General features: G+C 45.1%; 1 protein-coding gene across 4 annotated transcripts in view; it reads right to left on the reverse strand.

The window, feature by feature from the left end:
* AOAH (acyloxyacyl hydrolase) overlaps nt 1–22,997 on the reverse strand; it is a 181,530-nt gene that overhangs the window by 15,388 nt on the left and 143,145 nt on the right. For 3 of the 4 annotated variants that reach the window (XM_044919905.1, XM_021699288.1, XR_002480850.1), the window contains 5 exons: nt 21,693–21,865; nt 14,943–15,001; nt 14,795–14,854; nt 13,428–13,524; nt 7,784–7,860 (listed from right to left, as the gene is read on the reverse strand). In XM_044919905.1, coding sequence (XP_044775840.1) covers nt 7,784–7,860; nt 13,428–13,524; nt 14,795–14,854; nt 14,943–15,001; nt 21,693–21,865 — 466 coding nt within the window. The remainder of the gene's footprint in view (nt 1–7,783; nt 7,861–13,427; nt 13,525–14,794; nt 14,855–14,942; nt 15,002–21,692; nt 21,866–22,997) is intronic. The other variant, XM_021699289.1, reaches the window with a different exon arrangement.

The following is a 22,997-nucleotide window of genomic DNA, read 5'->3' on the forward strand; positions in this document are numbered from 1 at the left end:
CCCCCCCCCCCCCCCCCCCCCCCCCCCCCCCCCCCCCGCCCCGCGCCAGGCTAACTATCAAGCCAGCAGGTTTCCAGGAAGGGGCTGCTCCTATCTCACACACTAAGCAAGCAGTGTTTTCCGAAGACAGAAGACTGGTCTTGTGGTTGTTTTTCTGGCTATTTCTCAACAAAGGAGGCTGCCACCAGGTCTGTGGAAAAATACTGGTTTTCCTGTTTTGTTTTCTGCCTTTCTACTTGGTACACCTAAGCTGTCTTCCTAACAATTGTGTGAAACCAAGACATTTGTGGTTATTTATTTCCCAGTCTAAATTAATAAAAGAGGAGATGGGGTGAGGATAAGAAGAGGAAAGTTAAAAGGAAAGAGCTCCGCTTTGTGCCTACAGTAACTGTTTGGTTTGAAAGCAATTAGTTGGCTGTCACTCTAATGGAGATGAAAATATTTATGAGTGTGCACTGCTAATACATTGGGCCTAAAGCAAGAGTGGCATGGTTATTATTAAACTAGAGACTTGTGATAAAATGACCCACTCTAATCACTCACTCATGTGACAAACATTTACTGAGCATCTACTGCGGGTTCCTCCTATAACCAGCCTCCTGTTGGAACTCCCATGATACACAGGGCAAAGCACAACCACCCTTCCCCTCATTACTCCGGGTTAGCTGTTCCCTGAACATGAATATTCTTTTGTGCTTCCCTGGTCATAGTTTAAAATAGTAAAGCAATCCCTATTCATCTGAGAAAAATTTGAAAAGACAATTAAGCAAAAAGAGGAAACAATAAGTGCAAGTCACCTGTAATTATAATAGAGGTAGCCCACGTTAACCCTGGGTGCAGGGCCCTGCCCCTGCCCGCACACATACACACGTGTGCGCACACACACATGCACACACCAAGTGGATCCTTCCGCAAATATAATTTTATAGTCTGTTCTTTCTGAGGTGTAATTTACGCACGGTGGAATTAACTTCTTGTGATAAACAGCTTCGCGAGTGTTGACAAATGCATACAGTTGAGGAATCGCCCCCACAATCTGTAATCCGCTTTTGTTTACTCCGCTCTATATTACAAACGTATTTCTGTGTCACTAAAGGTAGCTCGATATCACTGTGTTTATTCAGTGCGTGACATTCCATCAGATGGGCGCAAGCTAATTTATTTCACCAGTGGAGACTTTTGTCACGCATCTCTCACGTTTGACCTCGGGACAGGGGAACAGAGCGCGCACGGAAGGGGTTCGCGGGCTGCGTCGCTCGCCTCCCCTACCGCACACGTGCGTGGGGGGACGTCCCCCCAGAGCGTCCCTGGCAGAATGCCAGGGGATAGGAGGTTCTGGTTCGGTGGCACTTTCTGGTTAACGGAGTCAGGCCCTTGGGAGTCTCCCCCTTTGTGCCTGCGTGCCCTGGCAGGGCCCCCGCTGCGGTGAGTGCTCACAGGGGCCATGTGCGTGGTGCTGCCCTCGTGCAAACCCCCCCTCCTCCCCGCCAAGCCAGGAGGTGGGCCGCTTCCTCAGCTGGCTGCGCTCTGAGGAGCCCTGGTGCTTTCTTGCAGGCACTCCTGCAGCCCCAGGGCTTTTTGGGATATGGCCACGCACCTGTCTGCCTGCTGCCGCCACAGAGGAACCCTCGCGGTGCCCAAAGCACGCCATGGTCCCTGGTCCGCTCTAAAGGCTCCTCTGCGAAATTCTCCCAGAAGGGGCGACAAGGCAGGGGGACTTAACACCCTGTTGTCTTAGGTGGAGTCTGGCGAAACAGATCTTTCAGTGTTGATGTGCAGCCCCAGAATCCCTCAGGTTCGAGGCAGGAGTCTCGGGAGAGGGGAAGGGGAGGCTAGGAACCCCGTGCAGTTTCTGGTAAGAGCCACCATATGGCTTCTGGCCTCTCGCTCCCTTCTGATGACAGTTTTTAAACGGAGCCACTCTTCTTTGCTTAACCATATTTGGGCTTATGCTGAGCCCCTCTCCAGGAGAGCGTCTGGTCCTCCCCCTAAATACACACCGTTGGGTCCACCCCACATGCTCATGAGACACACCTGGACACCACAGAAGCCCAGCAGGGGTCACAGCTGGACGCAGCCCAGGATCCCTTCACATTCCTTCTTCATTAACTCATTTTATGTATTTTGCTACAAAAATAGAACTCATTAGTAAGACAACTATAGTCAAACCCTAAACAGTAACTACCTTTTTATAATATTAAAAAAAAATAAATGCAATTCAAAGCAAGATTGCATAGGTTTCACCAAAAACTTATCCCTGATCCCTTGTAAGTTGAACCCTTGCTAAATTTAACTCTGGGCTTTTATGAGACCAAAGTTAAAAATATACTCTGAATTTATTTTTCCTGTAGGAAGAACATTTCTGGGCTATCTTGGTAAGACTGCTTTTAAACTCCTGCAGGGAAGCCCTTACCACAGGGAAGGCATGGCTCTGCTTCTCTGGGCTCTTAATCTGCCCAGAAACACGGTCTATTGGACCCAATTAATTTAATTTAATTTTTATTCAGAGAGAGAGAGAGATAGAGAGCACACACATGTGAGCAAGCAGGGGGAGGGGCTGAAGGAGAGAGAATCTTAAGCAGGCTCCACGCCCAGTGCAGAGCCTGACGTGGGGCTCCATCCCACGACCCCAAGATCATGACCTGAGCCAAAAACAAGAGTCAGACGCTCAACCGACTGAGCCACCCACGTATCCCTGTCCCAATTAATTTTAAATTTGTAAACCAACAACATGCCAACAGTGTAAGATGTATTTAAACATTTACATCCATGGGAAATGTAAATTCCCAGCCCTAGCCTCTCTGTGCTGACTCAGGGTGTCATTCCCGAGCCACTGTTGCTAGCTGGCTTTATGTATAAAGCAAACTGAACAGACACGGTCCCCGGTGCACGGGGCAGGACTAGCCTAAAGTGTCTGAAGGTTCCTTGGCCCAGAAGGCCCTCCTCTCTACCCTCCCCACTGCCAACATCGTTTCCTTCTTTGAGGGACTCCACAAGTCCACTCAGGACCCTGGGTTCCCAGGGGCTTCCACTCTGAGCTAAACAAAGACCTGGAGGCTGTTAACATTTAATAACCGATTATACACATAATAAATATGGAAGCCAAATATATATATGTAATTTAAAACCAATCCACTGATTAGTATCTTATATCTGCCTCAAGCAATGCACAAGGTTCAGGGCTCAAGAGAACGTCGGGGAGTTGATGTCATGGAAAATGTGTTGCTTGCAGGAAGAGTTTTAGGAGGATGGTTTGAGCTGCTACTGGCATCATGAGAGGAGAGGAGGTGGTCTTGCAGAGAGCTCTGCTGGGCAAAGCTGCTAAGGCAGGAGGTGTCAGGGAAGCTTAGCTGGGTGGTCTCAGAGTAGCCAGGGACACTGGACTTGATGTTATGTCTGTGGCTCTTCCAACATTTTCTGTTTACTATTGTCTGGTTCTAGGCCCAGAGGTCTTTTAAGAACCTCTTCAGAGGCTTAGCTTTGCAGAGATTTTAAAAAGCATTTGAATTGGTAGAATTGCTGTGGCTTCCATAGGCCACAAATCTGGGTCTTGGGTCTTTGCCATATCCTTTCTTTTATAAGTCAAACTTTCTCTGCATTTGGTCAGCAGTTTCTCAGTCAGTTATTCTCCCCTCTCTACTATACCTGTTCTTACTGGAGGCCTCAAATGGTCTCCTGGGTCTCCTCTCCAGTGGGTCCTTCTGTGATGGGCAATGGTCACAATTTGACCCCATGGGCCAATCTCATTCCTGCAAGTGTCTCCAGTTCTCAATTAGATACTGATGATTTCCAAACCTGTGTCTCCAGGCCAGCTCCCTCTTCTGAGATCAGAACCCATCAATTTGATCTAATGGTGATTTAGACAGTTCCATCTGGATATTGCGCAGGCACCCCAAATTCAGAATGCTTAAGTCTGCCCCTTCCTCTTTGGGGTTCCTTGCCTTGGTATTTTTCATTTCTGTTCATCCAGATGCCCAGTCCTATGAGTCATCTCCTTCCCACCCACCAAATCCCATCAACTCTCAAGTCTGCATTGTAACCTACTTTCCCCCTCCTATTGAAGAAGATACTTCTTAAAACTCTGGTTCTACATTTAGGGAGTGAGCTGAAAAGGTAAAGCAGTTGTCAGTCTATACTAAGATTTTTTTCTATGCCTGGTTATTTTCCATTAAAATATAAGCAAAGGGTGTAGATTTAGATATAATTTGGTTAAAAAATTATAATGTATCAATCATGAATTTGAACTGTTCAACACAACTCATGTTTATACTTAATTAAACTTGTCTTCCTAAGAAAATTGGAACAATTGAATCAACACTCCCACCACTTCTCTTGTAGGGTTTTAGAAAGAAATAGGCTAATAGTATAAACCCTGCTTCCCCCTTGGTGGTTAAGGGCCCGTACCAACTGTTTTTGCTCAGATGTTCAGGAATTGGTGGGAGTGCATGTGAACATGGCCTGAGTCTACTCCTTTGGTTGGTATTATGTCCATGCAATTAATAGGAGGTCCTTAGACCAACTTTGCCCATCTGGCTCTTTTAAGATGGAAAAGATGTGGACTCCCATAGCTCCCTATGTTTTGTGGATCATTTGCTTGTGTGTGTGTGTGTGTGTGTGCATGCGCACACATGTGTGGCAATTTTAAGTTATTAGTTTTTAAAATAATAACATAAGGTTCTAAAAGGATCCATCAACACTGCCTCTGCTGTAAGGGGCATTATCTGGAGGGGAGTTTGCAGGTATGACAAGAGGCTCCTCTTCAAGGCTCTAAGTCACGATGTGCTCATGTGCGCACCTCTGTAGCTCCCGCCCAGACCCCTTCCTGAGCTCTGCTTATATATTATCTGCTAAAAATACACTCCCATTTTGGATGTCCTGCAGGCTCCTTTAATCTAACGTGTGCCAAACTCCTCTTCAAACCACCCTGTCCTCTGTGTTCTTCACCTCAGTGAGCAACAGAATCATCTATCCAATTTCTGAAGTCATGAAAGAAGTGTCATGCTTAGCATCTCTTTTTTTCTTTTTTTTTTTTTTAAGATTTTATTTATTTATTTGAGAGAGAGAGAGAGCATGAGATGGGGGAGGGTCAGAGGGAGAAGCAAACTCCTCAACCAAGCAGAGAGCCCGATGTGGGCCTCGATCCCGGGACTCCAGGATCATGACCTGAGCCGAACGCAGTCGCTTAACCGACTAAGCCACCCAGGCGCCCCAACATCTCTTTCTCTTTCACACTTACGTCCAATAAATGGCCATGTTCTGTTGATTCAACTGTGTAAATCTGTCCAATACACACCTTTCTCTTTCTCCCCACTCCCCTGGGCCCCACCACACCATTCTCCAGCCGCTACCACAAGTCTGGTTCTTTTTCTTTCTTGCTTAAAAACCTTCAGTGGCCCCTCCTTCCCCACAGAAAAAAGGTCAAACCCCGTGCAGACCTTATGTGATCTGGTCCCTGAGTAAGTACTCGTGATTCCTCTCTCTCAACCCCACGCCCATTCTCTATGTCCCAGCACTTTTATTTCCTCCAAAGTGCCCTGCTGGCTTTTTGTTTTGTTTTGTTTCTGCATTCAGATCTTGGCCCATGCGGTTTCCTCTGCTCAGAACACTTTGTGTAGCCCCTCCCTCTTCCCCTGCGCTTGACTCACTCTTGCTCTTAGTTTTGAGTGAGCTCCTCTGGAAACTTCCGAACACTGCTCTCTCCCATCCTGCCCCATAGAGTGCTCCCATAGCCCCATGCTCACCCAGCTGGAGGCATCGACCACTTTATATTTAATTATCTGTTCACTTGTCGTTCTTCCCCTCTAGACTATAAGCTCCTTAGATGGCAGGGGCAGCTTCTTGTTCACTCTTGAATTCTCATTGTGTTAGGCACTCAATAAACATTTTTGGATGGCAAGTTGCAGTCTGGACTCTTTAACTCAATATATGATAAACAGGCAGGTTTTGGGCATGGCAACCCATTGTTGCCCACTTTGGATGTGGCTTCACCATGCCCTCACCTACTACCCACACAGGAACAAATCTCTCGGGAATAACATGTGATTTCGGCACACACTGATTTTCTGCTTTTTTGGTTTTAATTAATTAATTAATTGTAAGTAGGCTCTATGCCCAACGTGAGACTTGAACTCATGACCTTGAGATCAAGAGTCGCATCTTCTACCCGACTAAGTCTGCCCGGTGCCCCCCGCCCCCCCGATCTTCAGCTTTCGGCCCTGTTCTCAATAATCAGTTATAGGCAAAGCTCTTTGAGTGCAAGATAGAGCCCTAATATAACAGACTTTGAACCGTAATATTATTTTAAGTGTCAGGGACAGGATGGTCTTTTGATGGATCAGACAAGTATGTCCCAAAGGATAAAAAAAAAGCTATTTTGACCCTCTCCTTTTTAGTTTGTTCCCAATTAACTCCTTCTCTGACCATTTCTTCATATCCACAATTCTCTCTAGAATCAGAAAGGTACAACTCTGTGATATGCGGGAATGACAAGAACCACAACCTAATTATTGCCAGAAAGAAGGTCTCCATATTAAAAACCATTCTTAGACGAAAGTCATCATTCTGTGGGGAGCAGACTCTAATATTTAACCAGCTTCTAGCCAATAATTCTTTTGGATCAGCTGATCCACACGATACCCAGGAAAGTTAGATATTCTGAGGTGCATTACTTAGATTTATTTTTTCAGTTGTTTAAAACAGGGAGATGGGCATTCGATGCTCACTTTCAATTTACCCAGCATTTGTGGGACTCCACTGTGTATTCATCTGTAGATAGAGTGGCACTCTTTTTTGTTTCCTTTGAGACAGTTCTTAGCCCTGCCTGTGGGTACTCAGTGAGCCTGCAGCTTGAGGGAAGGTGGGCTGTCAAGCCATTCAGGCTCCCAAGGGGATGGTCAGCCCTCCCTGTGGCCTGGCTGACCACCGAGACCAAGGCCACAGGGAGAGCACACCAGGACTGCTTCTCCGGTTTAGACTCTTGTCACTGCCACACCGTCCTTACCAAAGGCTAGGCCAGAAAGACTAGAGTTGCAAAGGATTGCCGGCTTTCAAAATTTGAAAAGTGGCAGGACTACTCCCACACTTCTTTCATTTTTTTTTTTTAAATGAAGGAACATCACAAGCAGGTCCAGTATGTATGAAAGATAAAAGCAGAGCTTCCCTGGTTGAAGTTAGGATAATGGATAGGGTGAGGGTGGGAGGGGACAGAGTCCCACCCTCTAGCTCGCCTTGCTCTGTGAAGAGACTAGATTAGAACTGCTTTCCAGAATTGTATCCTGGAATCTTAGATAAGAAACAGCTCTTACTGCAGGATTTTGCTAAGGACACTGTTTTCCTCTCATCCAGTGTCCTTTCTGGAAAGATCCATAGAAGAAATTTCTCATAGGTCTCTCTTCCAGGAATCCTTGTGATTTTTTTTTGAGTATTTGACTTATTATTATTTTTTATGGAGGCCATGACGTATGCCCCTTTTTATGGCAGCCCCTCGAAAACAGAGCTGATGCTGCCGGCTCCTGCTGGCAGTTTCTCAGGACTACCCTGCACACATGATATGAACTGCAGACATTAAATCAGGAAGCCAGGCATCATTTCGGTCTCACTTGTCTTTTACTCTGATTTTCAGTTGGTTTTTATTGAATCTTCTATCTTAGACATGTGAGTACATCTTTCTGGAGTAAAAGGGGATAAAAACAAAGGGGATAAAAACAAACATATGGATGCATAACTACCTTTTACAACGAACCTACCAGATAGCCTTCAGCAACCGCTGTGTGACTGCACGTACCTCATTGGGGTGGAATCCATCGACTGGTTCAATGAGCTGCCAGGGCTGCCCGCCTCTCTTCCGCCACTCGTCCACGACTGCAGGGCACACACAACCAGAGGGTTAGCGACGCGCTTCTCTAAGTGACGGTCAGTGCTGGAGAGCAAGGACCATGTGGACCAAACGTCAGAGCTGCCCACGGGCCTGCCTGGCTGATGCTTTACTCAGTTGTGGCCGCTCTGGGCTATTATCTCAGGCACTGTATGGTCTTTTTTTTTTTTTTTTTTTTTTTGATTTTCTAGCTCAGGAAGAAAATGTGTGACGGCGTTGGGTGAATGTGGTTTGTGCAGGGAGGAGGGCGGTGGGAAAAGGTGAGCTCTGAAATATTCAACACCGATGTAAATTCATCTCATTTGTCAGTGGGGGAGTATTGCAAGAGAAGAGGGGGGAGTTAAAATGTCTTGTTAACATCTCTTCACGTGGGCTGCCATTTCCAGATGCTGTCTGCATATGTCAAGCCGTCACCATTAAAAATCGTACAGTTTCTCAGAAATACAATTACATAAAATGATCTCAACATCACATTTAGAGTGAGTATGGCTACAGAGGAAATATTATGAGCCCCAAAGTGATGAGAAGCAGTAAAACTGCCCTTCAGTAGGAGTAAGAGACCAAGACTGTCGGTTGCTCCAAGGCAATAGCACCATTAACTCTATACTGTAATTTTATACAGTCAGGAAGAACTCCTCAAGGAAATTTCCAAATCCCTAGAGAGCCAACAGAGAGAAAGGTTTGAAACTGGCTGCTCCCCGTGTCTCCCCTGCCCTCCCTTCCTTGGCGTCCAGAGAGGGGAGTAGGCACGGCTATAATTTTTCCAGTTCTTCCCTCTTCTCCACAAAGACTCAAGAGCAGGGATGTGTGTGCCCTCTTGGTTCCCCCCATTTCGCCCCAAAAGAAGGAATGGAAATTCTACCGGAGGCTTTGACTGTGCAAGTGAAGCCTGTCTCAGAGCTGAATCAGTACTATGCTGCTTTTGTAATTAGTCCTAATATCACAGCAGGCCACCCCTCCTTGCTACCCAACCCCTGTTCCCCGAGGGGCTGCAAATACTGCTGCCCTTGTCAGAGCTCAGGAAAAAATTCCTGCTGGTCGTTTGAAGTCCTACATACAGGATCATCAATTCCCTTTGGCTTCTTCTCCTGCAAAATGGCCGCCACTGAGCCACTCCTCCATATTTTGCATCTGGCTGTTATTGGGAGTCAGTGATAACATATTCCTTCCTGCCAGGAAACATGTTTTTGCCACTGCACAAGTCCCTATCCCTCCTCACTACAAGGGAGTCCAGTCTTTAGAAGAACTGGCTTATCATATAGAATAATCCAATAGGCATTAAAAGAAATGCCGCAGGTTACCAAGGCTACCATCAGTCTATTCAGAGTGAAAAACATCATTTTCCCACATGATTATTGTGTCTGTGAGGGTTACCAGTCATTGCAAATCTGCGGACATCAGTATTATAACACTTAAAGGGAGAATCAGAAACTCACAGGCAAGAATTTAAGGTTTTATCTGTATTGTGACCAGTGCTAGACAAAGTGACCCTTTTACATTTGTTGATCTCAGGGGGAAATTTTGCTTTCTTAGAATAAATGCAATACCAGTGGTCTTTATTTCTTCTCTGACTGATTTTATTTTATTTAATTTTTTAAAAAGATCTTATTTATTTATTTGAGAGAGAAAGAGAGAGCATGAGGAGGGAGGAGGGGCAGAGGAAGAAGGAGAAGCAGACTCCCCGCTGAGCAGGGAGCCCCACATGGGACTTGATCCCAGGACCCTGGGATCGTGACCTGAGCCAAAGGCAGTTGCTTAACCAACTGAGCCACCCAGGAGCCTCTGACTGATTGTAAAGGAGGAGATCCAAGCAGGGGCAGCATGGTAAGTTGGTCTGTTTACTTCCTGCCTGGGATCACAATTAAAAATAGGTAAATGAATTCCTATTTTCTCAGAAGACCTGAATTAAACTTCTTGAATGATCACAAATGATCTCTTGGGATTTGGTGCATAATGTATTTTCTGTATCTGTAAAGTCGAAGTAGTCATCAGCAATGACCAGCTTTTCAGAGATGCCATAGGAATCATCGAAGAAGAGTCATAAGCACTTGGTAGCTCCTTGCTAAACAGCAACACTAGCAGATATTTAAAACAAGAAATCGGAATTCTGGTCAGCACCATGAAGTCATTGGTTGTTTTACAAACATCCACGTGGGGAGAACTAAGACCAAGTTTACTCCAATTGAGTTGTCTTGGAAACTGAGGGCAGCTGGTATATTTAAACTGTCAGTCTAAAAATGGCCTTGTCAGCCAAGTGGCATTTTCCTTCCTCTGTTTGGGAGGTGTGGTACAGACAAAGAAAAAGGACATCACCTGCTCCAGCTGGCATTTCCTGAAGGGAGGAAAAATTGCTGCCTCTGTTTAGCTCATAACCAGTTAGAGGATGAGTCAGCAAGAGACAAAAAAGAGTCTTTGGAGATGAGCAATAGCCTTTCACTGTGGGACTGACGCTGTCAGAATGGAGAACAGATAGGGCTCATGCCCACCCTCCAGGGACAGCGACCCTCAGCTGCAGTTTGCTCTGTCACAGGGGGTGGAACTGTACATTTCATATGAGAAATGAGGATGTTTGTGATGCAGTCATCAGCTCAAATACAGCACTGAAATGAGAGGGGAGATTTCCATGTGACCCTTAAGACTGCAGGTTTCATAAGTGGCTATACGGTTTTTAAGTCTGATAACACAAGACCACGGTGCTAATGAGATACATTTCCACCATGGCTTCCTCTAGGGCACCCAAAGTGGTCCCCGGGTATGACTGGTGTTGGGAGGTGGGTTGGACATTGGAAGAGAATCAACATTTATTCTCCTTCTATGATAAGCCCTAGAAGAGTGTAGTAGGTGCTTTGCATATACTGATGACAGTGGTGGTGGGAGGATGTCATAAGAGGGTTCTCACCACATCGCAGTGTTGTCTCAATCCTCACATAACCCCCAGGTCCCCCGCCCCCCCCACCTGCTCCCTGGTTTACTGATTGTTACCTTACACAAAAGAGAACAAAGCAGAGTGGTTATTTAACTACTCAAGGTTACACAGTCATTCTGTGTCTGAGCTGGGATAGGGGCTCAGTTCTATCTGGTGGCGAATGCTGGGCTCTTTCTACAAGAGCGCATTGCACCTCCATGATTTCTGGGATGATGAGCTTCCCAGGTGTGGCGGTTACCCATGGAGTTGGGTCTGGGAGTGAATGAGCCCTCCGCTGTATCAGCTGTTCACGCGGGCAGATCGCAGGCCACCAGATCCTCTGTCTGCACACTCCCTCCATCTGTGCCCGTACGTCTTCCCTAGTGGAGCACCCACTAACTTCCTATGGAGAAGGCAAAGAAGGCCTCTACCAAAACTGGATCTTCAGATTTATTTTTAATAAATGTCTCTCAGGAAATTCCTTCAACTGTTGATGATTGTTGCCAAGTAAGGACAAATACAGAGGAGGTTTCTCAGTAAGATGACCCACTGCCATTTGATTTAGAATGTTCAGTTCAGTTTAACTGAACTTTTAGCTTTTATATTGCATTTATTGTTGCCATGAGGACAAGAAGGGGCCGATGAGCCTCTGCCTCCAGCCTGTTCAGTCATCAGTGGAAAGCTGGTAGTACTGAGTCAAGGGTAAAACTCTTCTCTCCCTATCCTTGATGAAGATAAGGGCTGTTTTGTTTTTCTGACAGCTATATTCCCAGCACCTACATGTACATGGTAAGACTTAGTAAAAATCGGATGACTAACTAAATTCTTTTTTTTTTTTTAAAAGATTTTATTTATTTATTTGACAGAGACAGAGACAGCGAGAGCAGGAACACAAGCAGGGGGAGTGGGAGAGGGAGAAGCAGGCCTCCCGCTGAGCTGGGAGCCCGATGTGGGACTCGATCCCAGGACCCTGGGATCATGACCTGAGCCGAAGGCAGTCGCTTAACCAACTGAGCCACCCAGGCGCCCCGACTAACTAAATTCTTAACCTTGGAGCATTACGGAGCCCCATTTATTAAATTGTAAGGTGCATCTGGGTCATCTGTGGATTATGTTAAAATGCAAATTCCAATTAGGTAGGTCCTAATTAGGAGTGGAGCCTGGGGCTCTGCATTTATAACTAGCCCCCAGGTGGTGTGGATACTGCTCATCCTGAGCCATACATTGAGTAGCAAGGGTGTGAGGGGACCCTATTCTTTCCTGGGCACCAGCTATGTACCAGGCACAGCATTTAGGAGAATTACATTTTTTTCCCCCATACAATCATCATGAAGATCTGTTACGTTGATATGGCAGCCCCATTTCCAGGTCTGGAAAGGAGAGTTTAGACATGTTCAGGGAATTGCCTACATTCCCAAAGACAATAAATGACAGAGCTAGAGATTACTTTGGAAAATGAAAAGTCCCATGTGAATGTTAGACATTATTATATTTTTAATAACTTTATCTATATTCAAGGTTGATGATCATCAAAGATCACTTGGTGGTGCATTTGTTTACACCAGGAATTCATTAATGAGTCTTTAGCTCTGCATTTTAATGAGAGGTTATTTATCAAAACGTCTTTCCCCAGGAGAGAATTATGTATCGCCTAGGCAGGAAATCTACTTAAGGGAGATCAGTCTTGTTGAAAAGCTGTTCAGGATTGAAGTACGAGAGTATGCAATGCCCTACGTGTCAGCTAATGTAAAGCTTGATAATTCATGATGGCCATCTGCTTCATCCCAGATGCTGGGGTTGGGGGTGTTGGTGGCAGGGAGAGAGAGATGATAAACTCGGGATGAGACCTCTCCCATCATTTGCATACACCGTAAAGCTTTCCATTAGCGTCATCTCAGAGGGCAGTCAATCAACAGGAGGCTTTTCTCTTGTATAACAAGTGCTTAGCAATGAAAATGAGACTGGGAGGATTAAAGTCAACAAATAACAATTTTTCAGAGTCAAGATGTAAAGGATAAATCAGGAGCTCCGATAATCACCCTCATTTTTGTGCGGCCACTCCTCAGTGACCCCTGTGTTCGGACAGAATGTTAGAAAAGAAACAGTGACGTTCTTTCCAGAAAGCTGGAAGATGGGTTGTCCACTTTGCCACAGGCAAATCCGAGGTCCCTCCCTTAAAGACTCTGATAAGTTACATCATGTGTGGGGGCTGGGAATCTGTTCTGCCACTGGACCCCTAGGTCAGTCAGCATTCATACGGGAGGCACTGCCTTATCCCTCATTCCTGCCACACTCATCTTCAGCCCACAGGTAAGCAGGGCATTGCTCAACTGGCAAGAATGAGGTAGGTGATTCCATTGATCTGCTGGCTCCCGGCCCAGAGCTGTCTCCAACTGGTCATTGGCTCTATTGCTTCGGGGATTCTAAAATGATGGTGAAATGAGGAGGTGATGGTAAGCTTCCCTCCTCGCTGAAAGGGTCTCACACTTTATCTTTCTTCACTACTCAGAGCTGTGAGTGTGTCCAATGTGTGGGAGCCACCCTGCCCAATCTACTGCCTGTTGGCTTCTAAAAGTTCTGCTCAGTCAGGCTCTAAACTGTAGCCACTGCTTTTGTCTTGTGTCAATACCTACTCCAAACACAACTTACGATCTCGGAAGTCAAAATCCATGTAGAAAAGATCGAAGTTCGTAAATTTCTGGCTGGTTGCAATTTTTTTCAGTGTATTGGAGAGTTGTTTCGCTCTCTGAATACAAAAGAAACAGGGAGAATTCCATGAAACCTAGACTTTAGTGAGACAATTCAGGCAGAACAAAGAAACTGGTAGTCCCCACCCTCACTAGGAGCCATCAGTGGAGGGAGGCTCTGCCCGTGAAATTCTAGTCATGCAAAAATGGCTAACGAACATACAAAACTATTAACATTCATTAGGAATCAATCAGTGAGAATTAAAGTAATAAGATACCACTTCTTTCCCATGGGATTGGCAAAGAAAAGATGAATAATCTTGATAATGTAGAATATTGCCATGGGAGAGGTGACTGAGAATGTCAATTTGTTTCACCTTTCTAGAGAGCAATTTGGAAATAGGGATCAAACCCTTATACATGGCATAACCCTTTGACCCAATAATTTCTCTAAGAATTTGTCTGAAGGAAATAGACACAGTATAGAAAGAAATATGTATATACACACACAGGTTAGTCACAGTGCTATTTTTCATAGCGAAAAATTGGAAACAACCTATATGTCCAACACTAAGGGGCGAAATAAATCACGGTACATTCATATGCTGTATGCTTTAAAATGATGACAAAATTATGATGTGGAAGACTAACTTATGAACACTGGAAGGCACCAAACAATATGTGTACTCTGATACTGTGTAGGCAAAACCCCCCAAATATCTATGAAAGTAATATTGGAAACACATACATACATATTGGCTTGGGTGATGGGATTTGCAGTAATTTTTGTTATTATTCTTTGTGTCTCAGCTTTTTTATATTCCCCAATTTTTTTAATTGAAATATATTTCTTCTGTAAAAAAAAAAATCAATAAATCTCTTACAAATAGATTATTCACCATCCCTGAAAGAAGTACGTGAACCATGGATGTCCTCAGAGAAGAGAGGAAGGCTGCGTAGCCCCTGGTCCTCGTGGACCTTGGGAGAACGCCAGTCATCTGTGGGCCTAACCTTGCTCAATCCTCTCTATGTCTACAAATACACCTAGGACGCCTAGGTATATGTGTATCCATGTATGTGTGTGTACAAGAGAGAAAGACACACAACAGAGACAGTGATTGAGAGCCACAGACCCAGAGCGTGGCAGAAAGAGAGGGACAGGGCACCCCACATTCTCTTGGCTTCTCCAACACCCTGGCAGTTTGATGTTTTTATTCATCAGCTTGGAGGCCACTGCCCTGCCCAAATGCCCTTCCCAGTGGAAATGCTGCAGTAAATACCTGGAAAGAAAGATCAAAGATGCTATCAAAGGAGTTGCTACAGTCCTACCTCTGAAGTGAGAGTCCGGAGCGTCTTGTTGGAGGACATCCAACTGTGGCAGGGGCTGACCTGAGAGTAAGAAAACACCGCTTCGATTACAGAGGAGCAAGACCAGTAACAGGGAATGTGGCCTTGGAACAAGTCATTGTGGGCTCACCTGGAGACAGTTCAGGAAGGAGTAGAAATGTGCATAGGTCACATCCTTATTTAGCTGGCCTGGAAGACAAAGAGGTCTGTTATGTTGTACTTATTCAGATCTAGCAGCCAACTAGGGACACTTGTGGACGACCCTGCCTTTCCTGAGAAGGGTGGCACTTCCAGGGACCTGTCCTGAGTTTTCATTCCGCATTGCTCCTGAAGAATGCTTCCTTCTTTCCGAGTGTCCTAGAAATCAGACTGAGCTAGGGAGGGGCTCTAAGGAGTTTACTCCCATCTTGAGCTTCTGCCCTTATCTGGACCCCAGGTAGAAGGATAAAAAGGCCCCATACAGGCTGGAACACCACTAACAAAGGACTTGGAGAGCAGGGGTTTTCTCCAGGCAGGGCTATGAGATGCCAAGTTCCCATGGAGAGCATTCACGGTGGTAGTTGGCCAAACCCTCATTGTCGACTTTATGTAACACTCAGGTCTGCCCAATTATCCCACGCTGAGGACCTGCTGGGACTTTCTGGGTGTCTGAAGTTCTGACCGTGTGCTGCCCTGCAGTTTGGTAGACTGAAAGCCTCCAAAAGTGTGTGGGTGGCCGTTGGATGGGAGAGGACAGCACATCCTATCCCTTCACAGCCCAGTGCATATCTTATTTGAGATCTAATTACTAGATATGCTCTAATTTATTTTTTGGTGCACGTTAAAGAGGTGCATATGAATAAAGGTGGGGGTGCCTGGCTGGCTCAGTTGGAAGAGCACGTAACTCTTGATCTCGGGATTGTGAGTTTGAGCCCCACATTGGGGGTAGGGAGGACTATAAAAATTAAATAAAACTTAAAAAAAAGAATAAAAGTGTTAAGTGCCCTATGTGAGTTCATCCAGAGTCTTTCCAAACATCAGTTGTAGACCCAGAATCTGTGGGGGTTATTTCTTCTCTCTTTTCACACACCTCCCCTCTCCCCCACCTCCCAGCCTATCCACCCCTGGAGGCAATTCGACTTTCGTGCTGTGGCTGAGACACAAAACCCAGGCCCTCCCAAATCTCAAGGGTGAATGACTGATGTCTTATCCATTAATACTTTCTCACATTTGAAAAAATAAAGGAAAATAATAGGACCTATTTCGGAGTGAAGGGAAAGACTGAAAGTGATGGAACACAGTCTTATTTTTCACTTACACCTCAGATCAGTTAGACTGAAAGACAGATTCAATTTTCTTGTCATAGAGGAAATATGTATCCTCTCTCTGTGTGGGTGAGTGAATCCCAAGACTGGAAAACCACAGGCTTGTTACCATCATTAAAGTCACAATGACACACCGGGCCTCCTCTTTTCTCAAAGGTGTCTGCATCTTTGTATTTTGGATGAATCCCAAGGCACCTTCTGTCCTTGCTTTCATTTTATGCTCAACATGGAGCCCTGAGCTCTCGTCTTTCTCCAAGATCCTGTTTTCCACCACTGAGGCTTCTTTACCTCTACTGTGTGTGTGTGTGTGTGTGTGTGTGTATGTTTTGTAATTTACCTTTCTGTATGTGTCCCCATCTATCTCAGCCTAGCCAGCTACAGTGACTAACACCTCCTACTTGTACTCCCGTCCTCCATCCTCTGCACCCAATGACTTGGCTCTTGCCCCCTGTTGGTACTGCCCCTGAGCTGCAGCCTTCCCTCTGCCATCTTGTTTTTTTTTGTTGTTGTTGTTGGGCTGGGGCCTTGTAATAAACCTTAGGTAGCTTGGCTGGAGCCCTGTCAACCTGTTTGGCCCTGATGAATCCCCTGTCCCTGAGAACTGGTCTCTCTCTTTCCTTTGCCCAGTGGCTGAAGTCTTTTTAACCTGTAGGTGGTGGCACCTAAGGCCTGACTACAAGTAACACTCTTGCACCCTCCTCTTTCCCACTTGCTCTGCTATCCAGAGGGACCAGATACTGTCCTGCTACTGGATATTGGGGATTCATCTGCTGGATCCCCTCTAGGGGCTAAGTCCAGCCATAGCCTTGTCCATCCTAGCTTACTCCTCTCTCCCTGATGTCCTACTGCTGAGGTCCCAGCACACCTTAGAATGAGACCACAAGGTGTGTCCTCCTACTGGGTCTTCTCTTGATCCCTGTCTCTTCCCCCCCCGCCCCCATCTTCTTGCTTTTCTGGCACTTGTAATTAGACAAGATTGATATAGGAAAAATCCTTAGGTGAGAAGGTAGGTCTGTTGAATAGGATAAGGGCATGCTAGCTGCAGCTGGGAGGGACCTGGGAGAGGTGTAATGAGTTGGTTTCCCTTCTCTCCGGGATTTCTGCTGTGGAAGGTAGGGTGACTCTGGAGCTGGCCACGTGGAAGGGCAGTTGGGAGTGCTTATTATTGGCTTATGGTTTAAAGAAAGGGAGGAGAGAAAATAGTTGTTATGCTTTTCTCCACTTATTGGTGCTATCAGTTGGTTATTCATTGTTTCTTTTTAGGTATTACTTTTCAGTGGTATTTTTGCATATTGAGGAGCCCTGGTATAAAGATTGATCCCACCTACATGTCGTACCTATAAAGAGGCAGTATCTGCAACATCCTGGTCAGAAAGTGAATCTGGTAAAGAAAGCTGATCAGAAATGGGACAGGGGCAAGAGGACTGGCATTATCAGGGCTGAGGAACTATCAGAGTGTGTGTGTGCGCGCGCGCGCGCGTGCGCGCGCATGTGCGTGCACACACAAGGGCTGGGGAGCTAGTGGGCTGGCCCAGTGGCTGCCATATGTCCCCCCAAAGATTAAAGGGCATGTTCTCCCCCACCTGGCTGTAGTAGCAGCTCCTGTCTCCGTCATTATTAGTTCTTTAGGGCAGAGTGTTTGGCATTTACTTAATGCTGGGACTGCAAGTGAAATTTTAGGCACCATAAAAGCTTAGTACCAACAAAGATCAGCCACACCTCCATGAAATACCACCTGAAAGTATAAAACCTTAGCAAAACCACGTGAATTTAGACAGGGAGTAAGCCCGTGATAAAATAAGAGGTATAGTGCAAGGTACTTTAAAATATATTAGGTTTCAAGTTTAAGAGTAATTGGGGAAAAATTAAGCTGTTGATGTTCTGTGGCAGAGGCCTTTCAAGGAAGGCCCACATGCAGACTTATTTGTAGCAGCAATCCTGGACTTTCTGATTGTAGTCTAACCCTTCAGGTGGCTCCCAGAATGCCTACGGTTTATAGCACTGTCAGTGGCAGAAGGTGATTTCACTGTCAGGATCTACACAGTGTTTTCCCCGGTGGAATTGTCTTTTCTCTCTCTTTTGGGGACAAGGACACCATTTTAGTATCATCTTTACCCCCAAAGCACATAATAGGTATCTCAGACATGTTTGTGGAAAGATTGCCTTTCTCATAAACTGTGCCTGAGAGGACTTATCCCTGGTCAAGCTTGAAAAGATCTATGTAAGTAGAATCTTCATGTGTGAGACTTAGTTTCTGGTAATTCCTCAAAAAGACTATACATTCTTGCTAGGAATTTTAGTTACTGGTAGAGACTGTGGAGCTGCTGCTGTCCTTGGCAGCCAGGCTTTGACTGGGTAGTGACTCAAACATGGTTAAGAGATGCCAGGAGGGATTTATCACCCCCTCCTCCTTGGCGGGAATGAGCTAGGAATCTGTTCTTGCCCTGGGCCTTCATTACCTGATGATCTGATGCTGTGGCATTTAACCTTTTCTTGGGTGAATGGTCAGCCTGAGTTCCTACCTGTCCTACTGAGGCAGCAGAAAATGTATCACTGACCCAGGGGTTCTGCTTGACTCCTGCTTCCTGACCTCTTTCTTAGTCCTTAACGGGTGGCTAACGTCAGGTCTAGAGAGTATCGTCACCATGTTTCTAGGCTCAAAGACAGAAATAAATGGAAAACCCCATTTATTTGCTTATACAATCCTTAGCATAGTGCCTTGGGAATCAGACTCCGTGTTTGGCTATTGATTAAGATGAGACCGACCCTAACCTCGAAGAGCAGCAAAACCCTGAGACTGGCCTGGCATTAACCTGCTTTCCTGCTGGCTCACGTCTGATGGGAGTGAAGGTCCAAAGATTGGATTTGAAGCCAGAGCAGAACTGAGATACAGGGCAGTAGCCCTCTCCTCAAGCCTCTCATCTTATGTGAGTTATGCGCCAGCCAAAGGAGAAATGAGGAAGCTGGGTAAATCCCACCTACTTCCCCAGGCTGTCTAGGAAGGATACTGATGCTTCGTTGAGGAATTTATAATTTATATCCCATGGCAACCAGGCAGCAGGGATAATTTAGGATATGAATAATAACTTAAAAACATTAAATAAATTTTAGATGGTTTCAACTTTCTTCCTAATTGGATTTTTTTTTTTTTTTTTCAAAACAAGGGTTGTTTATATAGAACAAACTCATTCTACCTTTTCGTTCTTCCTCTTTTATGCTGCGAAATGCTAGTGCCCAATTAGTGGCTGGTGAAAGGCCATTTGAGGACAAGGCAAAGCCTAAAGCAAAGTTTCTCAGCCTTGGCTCTATTGATATTCTTAGTTGTGAGGGGCTGTCCTGTGCATTACAGGATGTTTAGGAGAATCCCACTAGATATTAATAGCACCCCTTTTCCAGTTGTGATAATGAGTAGGGGTGACATGAAAACCACTGGCCTAGAGAATCCACCAAAGTGATTGATGAGTCTCCCCAATTACCTTCTTTCCCTCCCTTGCTCCCTTCCAAATTGTATGGTGTTGTTATTACCTACTGTGGTTGAGTCAAGTGAATTGTGTGGCATATCTGAGAGAACTTATGGAGTTATCCAACCAGAGTTCATGGAAAGAAAATGGGATTTGAAGTCAGAAAACCCAAAGTCAAGTCCCCACTGATGTGATAGAGTAAAATGGAAGCACATCTCTCTTGTCGTCGACTTCCTTTCCCCAAGCATTTCTTAGTATGGGGCAAATCTAGGAATCTGAAAACATTTGTTGGGGGAACCGAAATTTTCAACCCCAAAGGCTCAAAGAGACATTCTTGGCCCATGTGGTTGTGCTTCATGTGTTCAAGGAAGCCCACAATGGAGTCATGTTCTCTATGTGACCGTGTTACTATTTCTAAGGGTCACGGTCAAAGCTGTGGGAACAGAAAGAATATGCTTTCCTCTTGAGAGGCTGGACAATGTTTTGCTGGGATGATAATGATATTTGTGGTGCACTTGGTAACTGAAGAGGAAAAATGACTTCAGTCTTATTGGTGGGAAGCCTAGAAAGTGGGTATTTACTCTTGTCCCCCTGGTGAAGGGACCAGAGTCTTTTGAGAACTGGTTAAAGGGAACCTGCTCTTTTCGTGTGTTAGGAGGGGTGGGGGTTGGCTTAAACAGGGACTACAGGAGGAGAAGAGGAGACTGGAAAGGTACAGAGAAGTTATTAATGCAAGGAAAAGCGCTCTACCCCCACCCCCTGAGGTGGACACTGAGGAAGGAGTTTTAGGTTTTTCCCTATGAATTGCTCATCTGACTCATTAGAAACTGCTTGGATCTCCCGAACACTTTCGCAGCGGTCGGTCTAAGGAGGAGGCTATGGCAATACTAGGGAAGGGGCGACCTCTTTAATGAGAGACTGGCAAGGGGTTGCTGATATGAGGCTGAGGGGAGGGTATCTAGGCTCTCAGTGTAGATGCCTGTCAGAGAGGTCTGAGGCCAGCACTTCCTATCCCCCTTCCCTGCTTAATTTTTTTAGTCACACTTATCATCCTCTGGCATACTCCTGGAATACAAGCCTACGTTGGCAGGGATTTTTGATTATTGTGTTCACTGATGGTTATGCGGTTCCTAGAACAGTGCCTGGCACCTAATAAATATTTTTTGAAAGGACATTCTCCCCCAAACACGGAGAGAGAGAGCCCTACTATACCCAGATTACATATACAATAAGCTATGCAACATTTGGAGCCTTGGGCTTTTCATCTATAAAATGAAATTAACAAAAATATCATTAATTGGATTAACAGGATTGTTTTAAGGATCAGCATGGCCAGCCCTTCCTGATGTGAATTACTATTACTTTTACAATGTTTAGAAAGCATCTGGAATGCTAGAGATGCTATTGAAAGTTTCTGGAGATCTTTAAAGCATTTCAGAGCCAAGGACTCCAACAGAGTGTAGAAGTAGGAAGCAAGCCCCCTGGAGCATGTGTTGTGTAGAATTTTAACTGCCACCAGGGTCCACAGCATTTCTTAGAATTCTGGCCACCAGGGGGCACTCACCATTGAGGTTTGGAGAAATCCTTCTCTTTGACTTGAGCTTCATCCGCTTATTCTAGATCTCACTTTTCGTTAAAGGAGTTTCCTGATTTAAATTCTTACCCTTCAATTTGTCCTAATTCTACATTAAAAATTTCTGCCCTTTCTGACTTTAGATCTGGTTCTGACCATCTTTGGATACTGGCCTTTAGATCCATACCTCAGGGCTCTTGCCTTCACCAGCTCTGACCTATACACCATGGTGGCATTTTAGGTGTATTCCTATATGGTTTGAACGACATATATTCGAACTATGTATAACTGACATTGCTAAAGAGTAAAAGTATCGGGGTGCCTGGGTGGCTCAGATGGTTAAGCGTCTGCCTTCGCCTCAGGTCATGCTCCTGGGATCCTGGAATTGAGTCCCACATCGGGCTCCCAGCTCAGTGGGGAGTCTGTTTCTCCTCTCCCTCTGCCTTCCCCCTGCTCGTGCTCTCTCTCCCTGTATCTCTCTGTTTCAAATGAATAAATAAAATCTTTTAAAAAAAGGAGTAAAAGTATCTTCAAACTAATACCGAGAGGATAATATCTGTTGTGCAAATTATCCCAGAGAAATGTTCCATCTGGTAAGCCGTATAAAATAACATGACTGCCATTTGGCAGGTGGGAATTTAGATACTTCAGAGTCCGCATGATACTGGAGTATAATTTCTCGGGAGTGGTCATTGCTGCGACTGGGTCAACTTTCCTGTTGGTGAAAGAAACAGAAAATATCTTAGTAGATAAGGATAAATGCATACACATACATTAACACCTCTACCTCTCCTCCCCCTGCCCCATACACACAATGTAGTAGTTATTGGTGTTATTTGCAAAATATGTTAAGCTTCCTGACTCTTCTTGTGGTTGGGTGGGCCATGAGACTGATGTAGCCTATCAGTTGTGAGCAGAAGTGACATGTGTCATGTTTGTTGATATGAGAACCTCTAGAATGCTCTCTTCCATGAGTCTGGGCAGTGTTCTATATAGCAGCTGCTTCACTAATCTGAGTCCTGGAATAGAGTCCCACGGTGATCCCTGGGCAACAATGTAGTATGAGTAAATGTTTGTTGCTTTATGCTACTAAGATTTGAGGCTGTTTGTTCCTGCAGCATGTCCTTACCTATCCTGACTGATACACACAGTTGATAGAATCAAAGGAGTCTGGTATTACTTATTCTTTGTTAGACCCTTTGAGATCTGTAACTTCGTCCTGAAACTTTTCACATATATCACAGTTAGGAAAATGCAACTTTACTGAGAAATAAAATGACAGTATGTATCCACACTACATCCTTCCTTTCTACATTGAATTTGAACTTACACACTTTTAGGAATACATTGAGTTAAGATACTAACCTGCATTAACCTGGGAGTAGATTGTAGAATTCTCTAAGATTTTCATCTACTCTTTAAACTGCCTTTTGTTAACCTAAATGGAATAATAAATTGTTTTCTATTTTGAGTCCTTAAAATCCCAAATTTACATAATGATCCTATAGTGGGTTGAATAGTTTCCCTCAGAATGTGACCTTATTTGGAAATAAGGTTTTTGCAAATGTAAAGATGAGGTCATACTGGGTTAGAGATGGCCCTAAATCAAAAAACAAGTGTCCTTCCAAGAAGAGAAGGTGTCACGCAGACACGCACCCAGGAAAGAAAGCCATGTGAAGCTGGAAACAGAGACTGGAATTAGGTTGCTACAAACCGAGGAATTCTGAGGAATGCCAGGAGCCCTCCGGAAGCATAAAGGACAAGAGACGATTTTCCCCTAGACCTCTCAGAAAAAGCATAGCCCTGCTGACACCTTGAGTTTGGACTTCTAAGCTTCAAAACTGTGC

The sequence above is a fragment of the Neomonachus schauinslandi genome, chromosome 12, assembly GCF_002201575.2.
Source record: "Neomonachus schauinslandi chromosome 12, ASM220157v2, whole genome shotgun sequence".
Lineage (NCBI taxonomy): Eukaryota > Metazoa > Chordata > Mammalia > Carnivora > Phocidae > Neomonachus > Neomonachus schauinslandi.